This window comes from Lissotriton helveticus, chromosome 5_1 (genome assembly GCF_964261635.1).
Source record: "Lissotriton helveticus chromosome 5_1, aLisHel1.1, whole genome shotgun sequence".
Lineage (NCBI taxonomy): Eukaryota > Metazoa > Chordata > Amphibia > Caudata > Salamandridae > Lissotriton > Lissotriton helveticus.
The window spans coordinates 2001627684-2001643637 of record NC_136065.1 but is presented as its reverse complement, the minus strand read 5'-3'; the positions used below and the strand labels follow the sequence as shown (position 1 = coordinate 2001643637).

General features: G+C 44.9%; 1 protein-coding gene across 1 annotated transcript in view; it reads right to left on the bottom strand.

Annotated features, from left to right (window-relative positions):
• Nucleotides 1-15954, bottom strand: part of LOC144756161 (E3 ubiquitin-protein ligase TRIM39-like) — a 388718-nt gene that overhangs the window by 169566 nt on the left and 203198 nt on the right. The window contains exon 6 of the mRNA XM_078645740.1: nucleotides 6669-6695. Within this exon, the coding sequence (XP_078501866.1) occupies nucleotides 6669-6695 (27 nt within the window). The remainder of the gene's footprint in view (nucleotides 1-6668; nucleotides 6696-15954) is intronic.

The following is a 15954-nucleotide window of genomic DNA, read 5'->3' as shown; positions in this document are numbered from 1 at the left end:
ATATAGAAAAGAAACATTCTAAGCAATAGATACGAGATATCTATAATTACGTCAGTACAAGCATAAATAATGATACTGCACTTATCTGGCTGTGAAGCAGCAAAGAAAGAGGAAACAAAATGGTGACTTCTACAGTTATATGGGTAGCTCATGTATAATTAGAGCATGTGACATGGGAGGTACAGGAAAACATGGGTAATGTAGTAATGTAGTAAAACTATGAGAAGCATAAACAGAGCCTCCGGGTCATGACATAGAATTTGTGGCATGTAAAAACAAAATGGCATAGACAGAAAAGTGAGGTGGGCACAGTCCCTTCCTGATAAAATGGCTTTGGGCCACATAAACCTCACAATCCAATAGATAGTAAAGCGGTAGCTCATAATGAACATGAGTGCTTTTTGAGAAGGGTTCAAACTCCAGCTGGGAAATTAAGTTTTTATAATCTTTTTCATTTTGCTCTATTTTACCCAAATGAAAGATGTCCCTATGTAAGTCACTCCTAGCAGTGTCTGTGAGATTGGTGGCCTCTTTAGTTAAGTCAGTGCATGTCAGAAATGTGTGACATGCTGTGGCATGTGGAAGGGGGGGCAAGGCTTGCTATTAAGGAAATCCCTTAATTTGTGGAATGAGACATTGGGAATGGTTAGGTAAGAAAGAAAAATGCATGGGGCAAGTCTGAGAGTGGAAGAAAAGAATGACTATTTGTTTATAAATAACGAAAATCAAGTGTAGATTTGTGGCATGTGAAAGCAAAATGACATGGACATATAAGGAGGACAGCACCCATTTTCAATAACACAAAAGCTTTAGACACTAACTTTTTGTGTAGAAAAGATGGTCCAGTGGTGGTAAACTGGTGCTCTCCGTGCTTTTTGACAAGGGTTCAAACACCAGCTAGGAATATTCGATTTTTATAAAAATTTTCTATTTTTCTTCTATTTTACCCAAATGAAAGATGCCCTATTGTAAACCACCCCTAGCAGTGTCTGTGAGATCTGTGGCATTTTTAGTGAAGCCAGGGCATGTCAGATATTTGTGACATGCTGGCATGTGGAAGGGGGGGCAAGGCTTGTTATTTAGGAAATCCCTTAGTTTGTGGAATGAGACTTTCGGAATGGTTAGGTAAGAAAGAGAAATGCATGGGGCAAGTCTGAGAGTGGAAGAAAAGAGTGTCTATTAATTTATAAATAAGGAAAATCAAGTGTAGATTTGTGGCATGTGAAAGCAAAACGACATAGACATAGAAGACAGTCTGTGTTGTGCCCAGTCTCGTAAAATGTTTAGCCACAGGATTTGGCTAAGGTATTAAGTGGTGTAGTGGTAAGTACAAACAGTAATCATGTGTGAGGGCAAGGGTTCAAGACCCTCCAAACAAAAATGTATGTATGTTTTTGTATTTTTTAAATATCTTTAAAATAACCCAGTACCACTTCTGGGGGGTTCTAACACAGTTATTCCTGAAACAACATATCCAAAAAAATGTGACATGCTGTGGCATATGTCGTGACATGTGTCACATGCCAGACTTGGGCTCCAACCCCTTCTCCACATTGGGTCCCCGAAAACTGAAAGCGAGACCCAAACAGGAGCTGGGAAGGTCTCCCACCGGGAGGTGAGTCAACCGCAAGTTGAGACGAGAGGGGCCTACATCGGACACCTAGGGGCGAGACCCCGAATGTGATACTAGGCCTTGAGCGGGGAGAGGCCTATTGAAAACTACAGGCAGCGAGGGATGATCGGGCAGGTCATTGTCTCCGGCCCAACACATAGACATAGGCCGCGAGCTAAACTGGTCGAGGTTGGGGTCGGCCCGTGACGCAGAGGCCTACACTCGTGAAAAGAGAGATGGGCCTCGAGAGTTGCAGTGTCAGGGTTGAGGCCTCAGATACAACCAACGCTAAAAAAGGTAGCAGAGAGACACGTCTCCCACATGTGGCCGTCGATCCCATAGTACACACTAGCGCCACGACAGGTAGGAGACCGGCGTCTGCTGCAGTCCTGTAAGGAACAGGCAGGGCCTACTCAAGAGGAGAACGCATTAGGTGACCAAATACAGAAGGGCGGAGTCAAGATCTGCGATAGTCTGGACATCATAACGCCCAGGGAGAAGGAAGCTGAGGTATAGTCATATTGTCTACACTCCACAGACCCCAGCAGCAGTGTAATGTCCAAGAACGCTACAGACACCAGCAGCAGAGCAGGCATCAGCAGTAGTGCAGACTCCAACTGCCATGAAGATCCCTGAAGTGCTCCAGGACCCTGAGGTGCTTCAAACTCCACAAGCACTGTAGTCCTCGAGCAGTTCTTAAGACCCCAGCAGCGGTGCAGATCTCAGCAGCAGTGCAGATCCCAGCATCAGTGAAGGTCCCAGCATCAGTGCAGGTCCCAGCATCAGTGCAGGTCCCAGCATCAGTGCAGGTCCCAGCATCAGTGCAGGTCCCAGCATCAGTGCAGGTCCCAGCATCAGTGCAGGTCCCAGCAGCACTACAGGTCCCAGCAGCACTACAGGTCCCAGCAGCACTACAGGTCCCAGCAGCACTACAGGTCCCAGCAGCACTACAGGTCCCAGCAGCACTACAGGTCCCAGCAGCACTACAGGTCCCAGCAGCACTACAGGTCCCAGCAGCACTACAGGTCCCAGCAGCACTACAGGTCCCAGCAGCACTACAGGTCCCAGCAGCACTACAGGTCCCAGCAGCACTACAGGTCCCAGCAGCACTACAGGTCCCAGCAGCACTACAGGTCCCAGCAGCACTACAGGTCCCAGCAGCACTACAGGTCCCAGCAGCACTACAGATCCCAGCAGCACTACAGATCCCAGCAGCACTACAGATCCCAGCAGCACTACAGATACCAGCGGCACTACAGATACCAGCGGCACCTTAGATGCTAGCAGCGCTACAGAACCCAGAAGTGCTACAGACTGCAGCAACGGTGCAGGCCCAGCAATGGTGCAGACATCAGCAGTTGTGCAGACCCAAACAGCTATGCAGATCCTAGAAGTGCTCCAGGACCCTGCAGTGCTCCAAACCCCACAAGCACTGTAGGCCCCGAGCAGTGTAAAAGACCACAGAATCAGTGCAGGTTTCAGTAGTGGTGAAAAGCCAAGCAGCACCTCAGATCCCAGCAGCACTAGAGAACTTAGAAGTACTGTAGACGGTAGCAACGGTGCATGCCCAGCAATGGTGCAAACCTCAGCAGCAGTACAGATAGCAGCATTACAGATCCCAGCAGCCCTACAGAACCCAGGAGGCCTACAGAACCCAGAAGTGCTACAGATCCCAGCAGCGGTAAAGAGCTTATCAACAATGTAGACCTGAGCAGCAGTGCAGACCTCAGCAGCAGTGCAGATCCCAGCAGCACTACAGATCCCAGCAGCACTACAGATCCCAGCAGCACTACAGATCCCAGCAGCACTACAGATCCCAGCAGCACTACATATCCCAGAAGTGCTACAGAACCCAGCAGCGGTAAAGAGCTCAGCAGCAATGTAGACATCAGCAACAATGTAGACCTCAGCAGCAGTGCAGACCCCAGCAGCATGACAGATCCCAGCAGCACTATAGACCCATAAGTGCAAAAGATTGCAGCAAATATGCAGTCCGAGCAATGGTGTTCACCGCATCAGCACTCCAGATCCCAGCAGAGGTAGAGGGCCCAGAAGTGATACCGACCCCAGGAGGGGTCAGGGCCGGCCTTAACACTGCTGGCGGCCTGTGCGGCAATGTCTGTTGGTGCCCCCCAATAGCCACCTCTGCCACGGATTCCCACACTAGCACCCTTTAACAGTGCCCCTGAAGTCTCCATGACCACTGTCTATCAGATTCATTTAGTTGTATAGCACCACTCATACCAGTTTAAGGTGTCAGACGACTTTACATCACACACACATTGAACAGAGACAATCATATGTGTATAAATCAGTGTATAGGAAATGTTACATCAGACAGTAGTACAAGGTGTAGTGTAGGAGTGACATGTCATCGATACTGGTAGGCAATATAGTTTAGGACTCCTTATTCTGGTAAAGCGCAAATTTAGAATGTAAAACATAAAATCATTGTTAGGGGTTCTCTTTAATAAGAATTGTTTTCTAACCAAATTAACCCTTTTGGCAAGATTAGGAAAATGAAAGACTGGACAAAAAAAACATATAGTTTTAACTTATACCTTGCAGTTTGCATGCAGCACTTTGATGACCGTTAATAGCTCAATGTTCTATATTAGAATTTTGACTTATAAACGAGATGTAACAAAAGGAGCTCTCTTACAGAAGCAGAAACCCACTGACCTATTTACATTATATGCACTTTGTTTTCTGCATGGTACACGTTCTTAGCAGCAGACATTTTAACCCTCTGCGCTACCTTAGGACGAGTCAAAACTTCCACTAGACAAACCTTGATCTCTTTCTAGGAAGACGAATAATCACCGCAGTTCCCTTGACATTTTAATTGGTGCCTGGAAATGGCTGGAGGCCAGGAACGGGTCAGTAAGTGCTTTGAAAATGATAATGTACTTGGGAAAATGACACCCTCACCCCAAGTCAGCGCCCGGTGCGGTGGTAAAGAGCTCAGCAGCAATGCAGAGCTCAGCACTGGTGCAAGGATCAGCAGTGCTCTAGATGCCAGCAGACAGTGTTTGCTTCAGGGCAGGGAAACCGGTGCCGCAGCACCACACACCAAGCTCAAGTGAATGCTCTTTGTATGACTGGCAGCGAGGAAAAGGGCAGCGTGCAGAGATTTTTGTGTGCATGGCATTTTTGAATGGGGTGACCCTGTTGGTTAATGCACCTGGTGGAGACCATTTGTCTAGTCATACTTTTGACTCGTGAGAAAGTAGCATATAGGGTTAATGTTCCTGCCGCAAAGTTAAACCTGTAACATGCAGATTACTATTTCATGTAGATAACTTTTTGGTTTATTGCTTTGGTCACAGAGATCCTTTACACACACACACATACACACACACACACACACACACATGTGCAAGGGTGTGTGTGCTGGGGCAAGGCCTCCTGAAGTATGCCAGCACTGAAGGAGAGAACAGCAGCACTAGATCTTAGTAGATTTGGTGCTGTTGTGCTCGGTCTTTTTCATGCAGTGCAGCACAGCAACCCTGGTTACTGCGCATTGTATAAACTTAGTAAATCTGCCCCCTTGTTTCTCCAGGCGAAGCACTTAAAACAAGCAATGCCTACCAGGATGGATGACAGATGACTCCTACACCTTGTAGTCCCGATTGTCTGAAGTAATATTTCCTGTACATGGATTTACACACTTGTATGACTCATTGTCTGTGTATAATATTTTGGTGATGTAAGGTGCTCTGACAGTCTACATTGGGATGTGTAAAGCCATAAAAAAGTAAATGTGAGAGAGGGGCTAAGATGAGATGAGGAGCACCAGTGGAGTGTGGTAGTGAGGGAATCTGTGAAGAAGGTCATGGGGCTGGAAAAGATGGTCACAGAGGGCACCCCCAACACTAAAGCCAGCCCTGCCAGCAGCAATACACATCCCGGCAGCAATACAGAACCCTGAAGTGCTACAGACACCATCAGCGGTGGAGACCTCAGCAGAGGTGCAGACCAAGGTAATGCTATATATCCCAGCATCAGTGCAGACTCTAGCAAGAAGGGCACAGACTGCAGCTGCAGTACAGGTCGACTCCAGCAGTGGGGCATTTGCCAACGGCAGAGAAGACCCCAGCAGTGGCATAGGCCCAAGCAGCACTACAGATCACAATCCCAGCCATGCTGCAGATCCCAGAAGCGTTGAAGATCCTAGCAGTGGCACAGACCACAGCAGTATACAGACAGCAACAGAGGTGCAGATCCAAGCAAGGGTGCAGATCCCAGCAGAGTTGCAGATCCAAGCAGCAGTCAAACACCAGCAAAGGGGCAGATCCAAGCAGCAGTGCAGACCATAGAAGCCCTGCAGACACCAGGGGTGGCACAGACCACAGTAGAATGCAAACCGCAACAGAGGTACAAACCCCAGCAGAGGTGCAGATCAAAGCAGCAGTGCAGACCATAGAAGCCATGCAAACACCAGGGGTGGCACAGACCACACAGGAATGCAAACCGCAACAGAGGTACAAACCCCAGCAGAGGTGCAGATCAAAGCAGCAGTGCAGACCATAGAAGCCATGCAAACACCAGGGGTGGCACAGACCACAGTAGAATGCAAACCGCAACAGAGGTACAAACCCCAGCAGAGGTGCAGATCCAAGCAACAGTGCAGACCATAGAAGCCCTGCAGACACCAGGAGTGGCACAGACCACAGCAGAATGCAAACCCCAACAGAGGTACAAATCCAAGCAGAGGTGCAGATCCTAGAAGCAATGAAAAACCCAGCAATGGCACAAACCACAACAGCAGAGTTACAGACCCCTACAGCAGTGCTCATTGTCTGTTCTCTCCCAAAGAGCTGCTGTATGCTCGGATGTGCTCTACTCCCAAAATATGAATATTACCAGAGCAAGAAAAAATGAGTCCATCTAACTAACAGCAGAGACCCTCCGACATACTGCTCATTGTTAATAATTGAATTATATCAAATGAATGCACAGAGAGACTCAGATTCAACTCTATGCAAACACACACATAAGAAGAAACAAAAGAGAATTAAATGAGGAAACCAAAAGAAGGACAATCTGTAGTTACCTGCAAAGCGGCGGCCCCATCTCCACTCTAGAAGACAAATACAGGAAATTAAAACAGTAATAAACATATATGGAAAATACACACATTTGCATCTACATCAGGGTTTACAATTATATAGATATATTTTATGTGGAATGTATAAAGATATATTTTATGTGGAATGTTCTGAAATGTAATTAACTTAAGAGGCAATTGCCCTTAGCCCTAACCAATACTTCAATCCTAAACTTCAACTGCTCCCCATCCCTTAGTCAATTCGTCATCCATAAACAAACTAGTCTAACTCTATTTATGGGGGGCGTGGCCAAGATGGTGGGGAGTGAGACGCATCTCTCCTCTGCTCCGTCTCAACTGTGCCGAAAACCTCCTCTGGCCCTTGTTTAAACCTTGCCTCGATCGGATCCTAAGATTGAGAGGCTGAGGTGACACTCAGGGCTACGGAGAAGAGCAAAATTGCATGATCCAGCTGATCGAAGCAAGCGAGATCAGCTTGAGCGTGAGGGCATGGCGGTGACGGGCCTGACGTTGAATGCACCAGCACCACACAGGGAAGTCGGCAATACGACCCCGCTGGCAACGCGGACCGCCATGCCCAGGCCATAGCATAGAAAGAAGGCAGCACACTTGGTGACAATTAGTGAGAATCGTCCTCCAAGAGACTAAGCCGCCGGAAACTCCCTGGTGCCATGTCGAGACCCCGGGAGCTCGGAGAGAGACCCAAACAGGAGCCAGTGAGTCTCGCCACCAAGCGTTGAGTCTGATCCAGGTCGGGACTGGGGAAGCCTACATTAGAAGGACAGAGGCGGGACCCCGAAAGCGAGATCAGGCCGAGGGGAGGAGAGGCCGACTGGAATCGGCAGCGACAGCAGAGGAACCGCTCATGCCGCTACCCCCGATTTAGCGCAGGGACAGTGGTGGTGCGTCCATTAGGGCGCTGGGGCATTGCCCCACAAGCCGCCGGCGCCCGCAGTTCCCTCGGCGTCGGTGAACTTAAGTAAACGGACTTAGTTTATTTAAGTTCAGAGACGCGGAGGGAGAAATGACAATCATGTCAGTCAGCATGACGTCGGACCGCCCACCCCCTTCGGGGCCATGTTGACTGACATGAATGATGCATTGTCAGACCAGGGGCAGGCAGCACCACAAGATCGCATGACTGATGAAGGTCGGTGAATTTTTCCGCCGTGACCAGTCATGCGCACTAGTGTCTGCTATGGCTGGCGCATGCCCATTAGGAGGGCGAGGGTCGATCAAAGGTTCAACCCTCGGTCTCCTAATGGGCAGGCGGGTGGCGAGTAACCCTGCTCTAAGTCAATCCTGGCGCTGCTGGAGCAGCACCAGTATTGGCTGAGGGGTTGCCACTCCAGTGAAGGCGCCAAGTGCCCAGCAGAGGCAGCGCGGACCGGCCGTCAGTTACGTTTTCTTTCCTTTTATTTATAATTTTAACTCCCTGGCCCCCGCCCAAACGCGACCCTCCCCCGCGAGCCGCAACTGCCTAGTCCCTCACTCTCCGGAAAACAGACTGCTAGTGAATAGTTTTGAAAATGTAAAACTTGGTGAATTGTTTCCCATGTTTACTTACCTGCCTCTGTATTTAACACACGTCATCCCGGCAGAGTCGTAAACTTTGAAGGAATTCACGTTACGGCTCTCTTGGCAGCTCAGGCGGCCCATGCCTGTCGCAATAATCAAACATGCATTTTGTTTTCCATTTTGAATTCAGTTTGCTGAGCTCACAGCCCAATTGTCTGGATTCAGAGTGAAAGAATGTAAAGTGCCAACTGGGCGGCATGGTGACGCTGTTTAGTGCAGCAGCCTCGGGTTTGGAAATGTACTTTGGTTCCCATGCCCTCGAAGTACCCCTACGGCCCTTATGCTTTAGAGAATGCAGAGTATTAGCAAGGCTGGAGCCAAGCAGCAAGCGTTTCTCGGTCATGTGCCATCATGAAAGAATCACAGAGAAATCTAGTAGCTTGATAACAAAAAATGCAGAGAAAAGAGAAATTAATTTAAAAAACGGGAATACATTTTCTGTATTATTCACTGCCCCTGTGGCTTTTCTTGTACATCCCCAGTGCTGCTTTGCTAATGGGCAATGAGAAATGTTATGTCCTCTTTCATTTGGCTTGTGTTTGTTTGGGCGAAGAGGTTCATTAAGGCCCCTGCGTCGTTTTAGGTCTCGCCTGAGCCAGCGCATGCGCTTTTCTGCGAGACATTTAGTAAGTGGGTTTTCAAAGTGCTACCACACGCTTTTGCTGGCCTTAAGCTAGTGGGTACATGCTCTTGCGCGCGCGCAGCCGCCATATGGCTTTTTGTCATGGTTCATTAAGCCTTACAGCGGCGAATCACTTTCTCGCTCTGCCCCTCCCCCACCACAGAGCGCGTCCCTGCGACCACTTTTGCTTTCACCGCTGCGCGGCCACGTTACTTTCATGGCCGCGCAGCCAATGCTGGTTTGTTCCCCTGCTTCCGGTCTTTCTAACCCATTCCCTCTGCGTTCTCATAAGTCCATCTTCCTTTCTGCCGCTCTCCTGCTTCTGTATTTTCCTTTGGCTCTCACTTATTAACCTTTGACACTTCCTTCCGCTGCCCCCCAGACCTCTTGACATTGCTCTCTTCCCTCTTCCCTAGTTTCTCCTCTTTCACTCTAGTCCATTTGCAGTGATTTCTTTGCATGTCTCACTCATTCTCTCCTCTGGCATTTGTCTTCCACTTGTCTCTCCTTCCTCTGCATGTGTCCATCTCGCCAAGTCTCCCTTCTCCTTCATCTCTCCCTTAGACACCTTCATTGTTCTCGGCGTCTCTTTATCTCTGTGCTGCTCTTCTGTCCGTGCTCTCTCTATCTTTGTTTCCCTCCTTCACGTCCTGTCTTCTGCCTGTCCTTCCTGCTAGTTCTGTATATTCTCTCTTGTCGTACCGATGTCCACCCATCTGTCGCCCTCTTGATCTCTTCATGCATCTTTTATTTTGCCTGCTCCGGTGCTTCTCATCCGTGTGTCTCGCATATTTCACCTGCATTGCTCCCTCTTTCTTCTGCCTTATTCTCTGTCAATGTCTTTCCACTCTCCCCATATCGTGCTCTGCCTTGATATCTCCGTGGCTTTGCCCTCCCCCCTGTCCTTTTGCCCCTCTCTCACCCTGTCCACCGCTCTCTGCAGTGTCTTCCTTTCTCTCGCCCCCTCCTGCTACTTCTGTATTTCCGTGTATTCCACTCTCTCCTCTGATATTGTCACTTCCTCCCTCTCACTTCGTCTCCCCTGGTACCTCTCTTCCACCTGAATTTCCTGTCTCCCCTTCTTTACTCTCTCTTTCTAGACTGTTCTCTCATCTGCTACTTCACTTCTAACGCTCCCTCCCACCACTGTGCTTCGGTCACTCTATTCTTCCCACCCAGGCCCCTCTCTCTCTCTCTCTCGCTCTCTCTTTCTCTATCCCTTTCTCTTCTGCTCTGTTGACCTCTTCTCCCCATCCCTCCGCATTGCCACCTCTCTCTGTCTATCCCACTTGTTACTTCTCCTTCCGCTCTCTCTCCTGCACCCGCTGTATTGTTTTCTTTGTTTCTCCCACTCTGACCAGGTGCCTCTTGTCCATCTGCTGTCTCTTGTGCAAGGTTCCTCCTCCACTGTCTCCTTCACTTCTCCCATATCTATCTGACACTCTCTCATCTGACATCTTTTTCCCTCCATCCTTCCATTGTCTCTGCATTGTCCACACTCTTTGTCACTTCGGTTCATCTCCTTTCCCTACAATCTCTTATCTCCCTAACTCCAAACTGCCCCCACAACTCCCTCCGTCAAAACCACTTAGCATCACCGGAGAAGAGGGATATTTCCCATAGTATGCAATGCTTAACTATTGTAAAACCGGGAGTGCCTGAGGTGGGTATTTGTAAAGCGCTCAGTCCTCCGTGCTTCGAGGTGCAGAGTGCCCGAGGGCTTTTTCCTCTTGATAATAGCAGGGCTAGGTTAACTCCCTTGCTCAAAAACATACTCATGTCTGAAACTGGGTGATGCAGGCTTGGAAAAATCAACTAAACGTGACATTTATGGCGCAAATGCGTAAATGTGAAATGCCAATTTTAATTTTCGCCTGGAAAGACATGTAGGAGGCGTCGTATGAGCTGTTTTGTGTCTAATAGGACGAAATTATGGTATACAACCTTTACCACGCAACTTTTACCACGACCTACCTTTAACACGCATTTTTTACAACGCAGGATCCATTACCACGAAGTACCATTACAACGCATGTATTTACAACGCAGTACCTTTACCACGCATACCATTACAACGTAAGTATTGGTAAGTATATAATTATATTAAAAATATTATAAGTTTGGGTTTTTGGGTAAAGGGGTATTTTTAGGGTTCAGGGTCAGTTTTGGGTTTTTGGGTAAAGGGGTATTTTTAGGGTTCAGGGTCAGTTTTCAGTTTTTGGGTAAAGGGGTATTTTTAGGGTTCAGGGTCAGTTTTCAGTTTTTGGGTAAAGGGGTATTTTTAGGGTTGAGGGTTGGTTTTGGGGTAAAGGGGTATTTTTAGGGTTCAGGGTCAGTTTTCAGTTTTTGGGTAAAGGGGTATTTTTAGGGTTCAGGGTCAGTTTTCAGTTTTTGGGTAAAGGGGTATTTTTAGGGTTCAGGGTCAGTTTTCAGTTTTTGGGTAAAGGGGTATTTTTAGGGTTCATGGTTAGTTTTGGGTTTTTGGGTAAAGGGGTATTTTTAGGGTTCAGGGTCAGTTTTCAGTTTTTGGGTAAAGGGGTATTTTTAGGGTTCAGGGTCAGTTTTCAGTTTTTGGGAAAAGGGGTACAGGATAAATTAAATAAAATAATTAAATTAAATAAAAATAAATTAAATTACATTAATTAAATTAAAATAAATTAAATTACATTAATTAAATTAAATTACAATAAATTAATTAAATTAAATTACATTAAATTAAATTAATTAAATAAAATTAAATTAATTAAATTACATTTCAAAAAATATTATATACTTACTAATACTTACGTTGTAATGGTATGCGTGGTAAAGGTACTGCGTTGTAAATACATGCGTTGTAATGGTACTTCGTGGTAATGGATCCTGCGTTGTAAAAAATGCGTGGTAAAGGTAGTCGTGGTAAAAGTATGCGTTGTAACGTCATACATCCCGAAATTATAGTTTACTTAAGTAGAGTAAACAGAGGAAATCATTTGGGATAATATGTTCCTGGCTGTTACAGAGAGCTCTGCCAGGAATATGTTAGGCGGGGTAATTATCTAAAAAACTGGGCAAGGATAACATACCTTAAAAGCCAGCACCTGCCAGAGACCGGATGTATTTTGTGTTGTGAGTTTTGCATTGACAAACCGCATTAAAAAAAAATGCAGATTGGGAAACAAGTTAAAACGGCCTCGAAAACATCACTTAGCACGAGCTTGTGAAAATGAACGTTTATTTTGATGCAGTGCTTAAAAGCAAGGTTCTGTATAGCGCTATACTCTTGTTTTGAGAATATGTGCTTCCAACTTTGACATGTGTGGTGCCGGTTCGAGAGAGGACGCAGGGGCAGAAATCAGGTCTCATGGTTCCACAGTTTTCAGTCCAACCATTTAGGGCAGGATAAATAAATGACTATCATTCTTACTTTGTAAACGCCCAGCCATAGCTGGGAAAGTTTATTTATTTATTTAATGATGCATTCCCTAGCTGGAACAAAACTCGTTGATGCAGATGCCTTACTGGGACATTCAATGTTTTAATGAGACACTTGACAAATATATTACCCATCTTCATGGTACTCAACATATGAAGCTCTACCAAATAAAATGCGTAGCTGAGACTCGAAGCAGCGATTAGCTGGTTTATAGAGATAGGATGCAGCCCTCTTATTTACATCTTAATTATATCAAACTTATTTTTACCGTTCCAGTCAATTTTTACATTTTTAGTTATGCGAACCCATTTCACTATACACAACATGTGATAAGGAGCGGAGCTCTTTCAAGGGGGTTGGTAGTAATTCCACATCACAGTCTCCGGCTCAGAAAAATACCAGACCCCCATTAAAGCTCATGTCAGACCCCCATTCTGGCCTTCTCCTGACAGTTTTTCATGCCAAGGAGAACAGCCAGGCAATTCTGGACAGGGAATCACCCCTGGCACTGGATTCTACACTAACCTGCTTTCAGCAAATTTAACTCCGGTGACTGAACACAGAGGCAGACCAGATTTAGCTGCCCCTTATCAGAAAGCCATTTAGTTAAAACAGATTATGCCGCGTTTAAAATTTTTATTGAACTCCTCTTTGTGCTGCTGCGGTTAATGAAGTCATTTTGTTGTCCTACTTCTATGTTTGTGGTAAATCCCTGTTTTTTTGTATTCCAGATCTGGTCAGCTAGTCTTGGTCTCCAGAGAATACACCTTCACATACAGTGTCATAGAGCTTCACCTGTGGCTGATCTCCTTCAGGTTCATGAGGAACAACCTTTGGTTCAATATCAGCTCAGGGAATAATCTTCTGACGGAGAGTCCGGGCACGTGGTTGCAATAAGAGCTACTTATGTTCAAATAAATTATCCTGAGCTACTAATATTATTAGAGTTATAGTAGTGACGACATTAGACAGGATTATGTTAGTGCCCCCCTATGCAAGAATACAAGCAGCGGACACCTCAGTGAATCAGGCAGGGTTGCCAGAAGAAATGTAGACAAGCATTGGTACAGCCAATAGGTCTCGCTTTTGGGACCTTATAAGTGTTTAGTTATCCAGCACAATATCCTTGGTGCAACAACATCAAGTGTTGCATGGCTAAACACGTATAAGGTCCCAAAGGCGAGACCTATTGGCTATGCCAATGCTGGTTTATTGTGCAAGCAGATCCATTATGGTCCTACTCCGCTGGGTTTCTTGCTCTTCCTATGCCTACGCACTCGTGTGGTTTTCTCCACTGTGGGCATCAGAACCCTGCCAGCAATCTGCATGCACGGCAAGTGCATTATTTGCTAAGCCTTTCAGTGAGAGAGTTCTGAAGCCACGCCGTGCTGGTAACCTGCATCTTGACTCTAAAACACAGAATTTATGTCGACTGGACGATTCCTGCTCGGGGTTGGTTACTTTACATTTCTTCAAAGGTCTTTCTAAACTCAATAGGAGAGCTTCAGATAGATCACAGTATGTCCATTTGTGTGTGCAGAGAGGACTCGTAAAGTAAGCGGCCCATCAACATGCAGGTGCTCGGGCCGCGCGAGGCTATGGAAACGAGCATGGACTGGTCACGTTTCTTAATGTTCACAAAATGCTGGGGACAGGTTGTGAGGGTTTATGCTGAATAATGGATTAGTGGGGTATACGAGGGCGTGTGTAGGGAGCAGGGCTTCATCTAGGAGCTAACGGTCCTCGGCACGTCTCCAGAATTTTATTTGTATTTATTTTATTTATGCGTTTTTATATAGCGCGGACTTTACCCGAAGGTGTCAGAGCGCTTCACAATAGGAACAGAACTGATACATGAGAACATTACAAGTGAACAAATTACAAAAGCAAACGTTACAATACATGAGGCAAAAGCGACAATCGTGAGCAAACAAAATACAAGAGGTAGCAAATGGTGCATTACAGGAGGAAAAAGTGACATGTGTGCAGGTTACAAAAGAGTACAAAGTACAAGTTGAGGTATAATACTGCAATAAAAGGACGACACTCAAACGGATCACTGACATAATATCGACGGACAAAATATCGACTAGCAAAAATATCGATGCCAAAATATCTACAGACAGAATATCGAGTTTGTATCTACAAACAGATAAGTACAAAAATATCGAGTCCAAAATATCGTTTACAAAAATATAGTTTATTAAAATATAGACTTTATTAAAAACAGTGTTAAATTAAATTAATAGTTAAAATTAATTACTAAAATATACTTAAAAATACTTAAATTAACTTATAATTAAATAATTAATGAAAGTTATAAAAAAATGTTTACAATCATATTTGTTAAAACATATATATATAGTAACATAATATAATTAAATAATATCCAATATTATTACCGTACGATAGCAGAAGTGTAAAAAATACTATTCCCACTCCAGAGAGTGCAACAGTAGGAAAAGCGTTGGATAGCGTAGGGTTAAAAATGACTATTCCCACTCCAGTGAGTGCAACAGTAGGAAAAGCGTTGGATAGCGTAGGGTTAAAAATGACTATTCCCACTCCAGTGAGTGCAACAGTAGGGAAAGCGTTGGATAGCGTAGAGGTAAAAATTACTATTCCCACTCCAAATAGTGCAACAGTAGGGAAAGCGTTGGATAGCGTAGGGGTTAAAATTACTATTCCCACTCCAGGAGTGCAACAGTAGGGAAAGCGTTGGATAGCGTAGGGGTTAAAATTACTATTCCTACTCCAAAGAGTGCAACAGTAGAGAAAGCGTTGGATAGCGTAGGGGTAAAAATTACTATTCCCACTCCAGCGGGTGCAACATTAGGGAAAGCATTGGATAGCGTAGGGTTTAAATTACTATTCCCACTCCAGTGGGTGCAACAGTAGGGAAAGCTTTGGATAGCGTAGGGGTAAAAATTACTATTCCCACTCCAGTGGGTGCAACAGTAGGGAAAGCGTTGGATAGCGTAGGGGTAAAATTTACTATTCCCACTCCAGTGGGTGCAACAGTAGGGAAAGCGTTGGATAGCGTAGGGGTTAAAATTACTATTTCCACTCCAGTGAGTGCAACAGTAGGGAAAGCGTTGGATAGCGTAGGGGTAAAAATTACTATTCCCATTCCAGTGGGAGCAACAGTAGGGAAAGCATTGGATAGCGTAGGGGTAAAAATTACTATTCCCACTCCAGAGAGTGCAATAGTAGGGAAATTAAATACTTCATATATTATTTCAATAAATATAAATTAATATCTATAAAAAAATAATTAAAAGTAATTACCAATTTAATATAATATAATAATTAATCAATTAAAATTACAAATTAAAAATAATTACTACAATTATTTACCTATTAATACAAATTAATTACAAATTCACAACTAATAATTTAACATTTAAAAATTAATTAATTCAAATTAAATACAATAAATAAATTTATTTATTTAATTAATTATAAATAAATAACTTCCCACCCTATTCCCCTATAAACCCACAGCCCGCTACAGAAAATAAATTAGTAAAATTAACATAATTAGCAATTAATCAATTAAAATTAATTGCCAATTAAAATTTAATTAATTACCAAATATAAATGAATTAACAATTAATTAAAATGAATACCAATAAATAAATGTACATATTTAATTA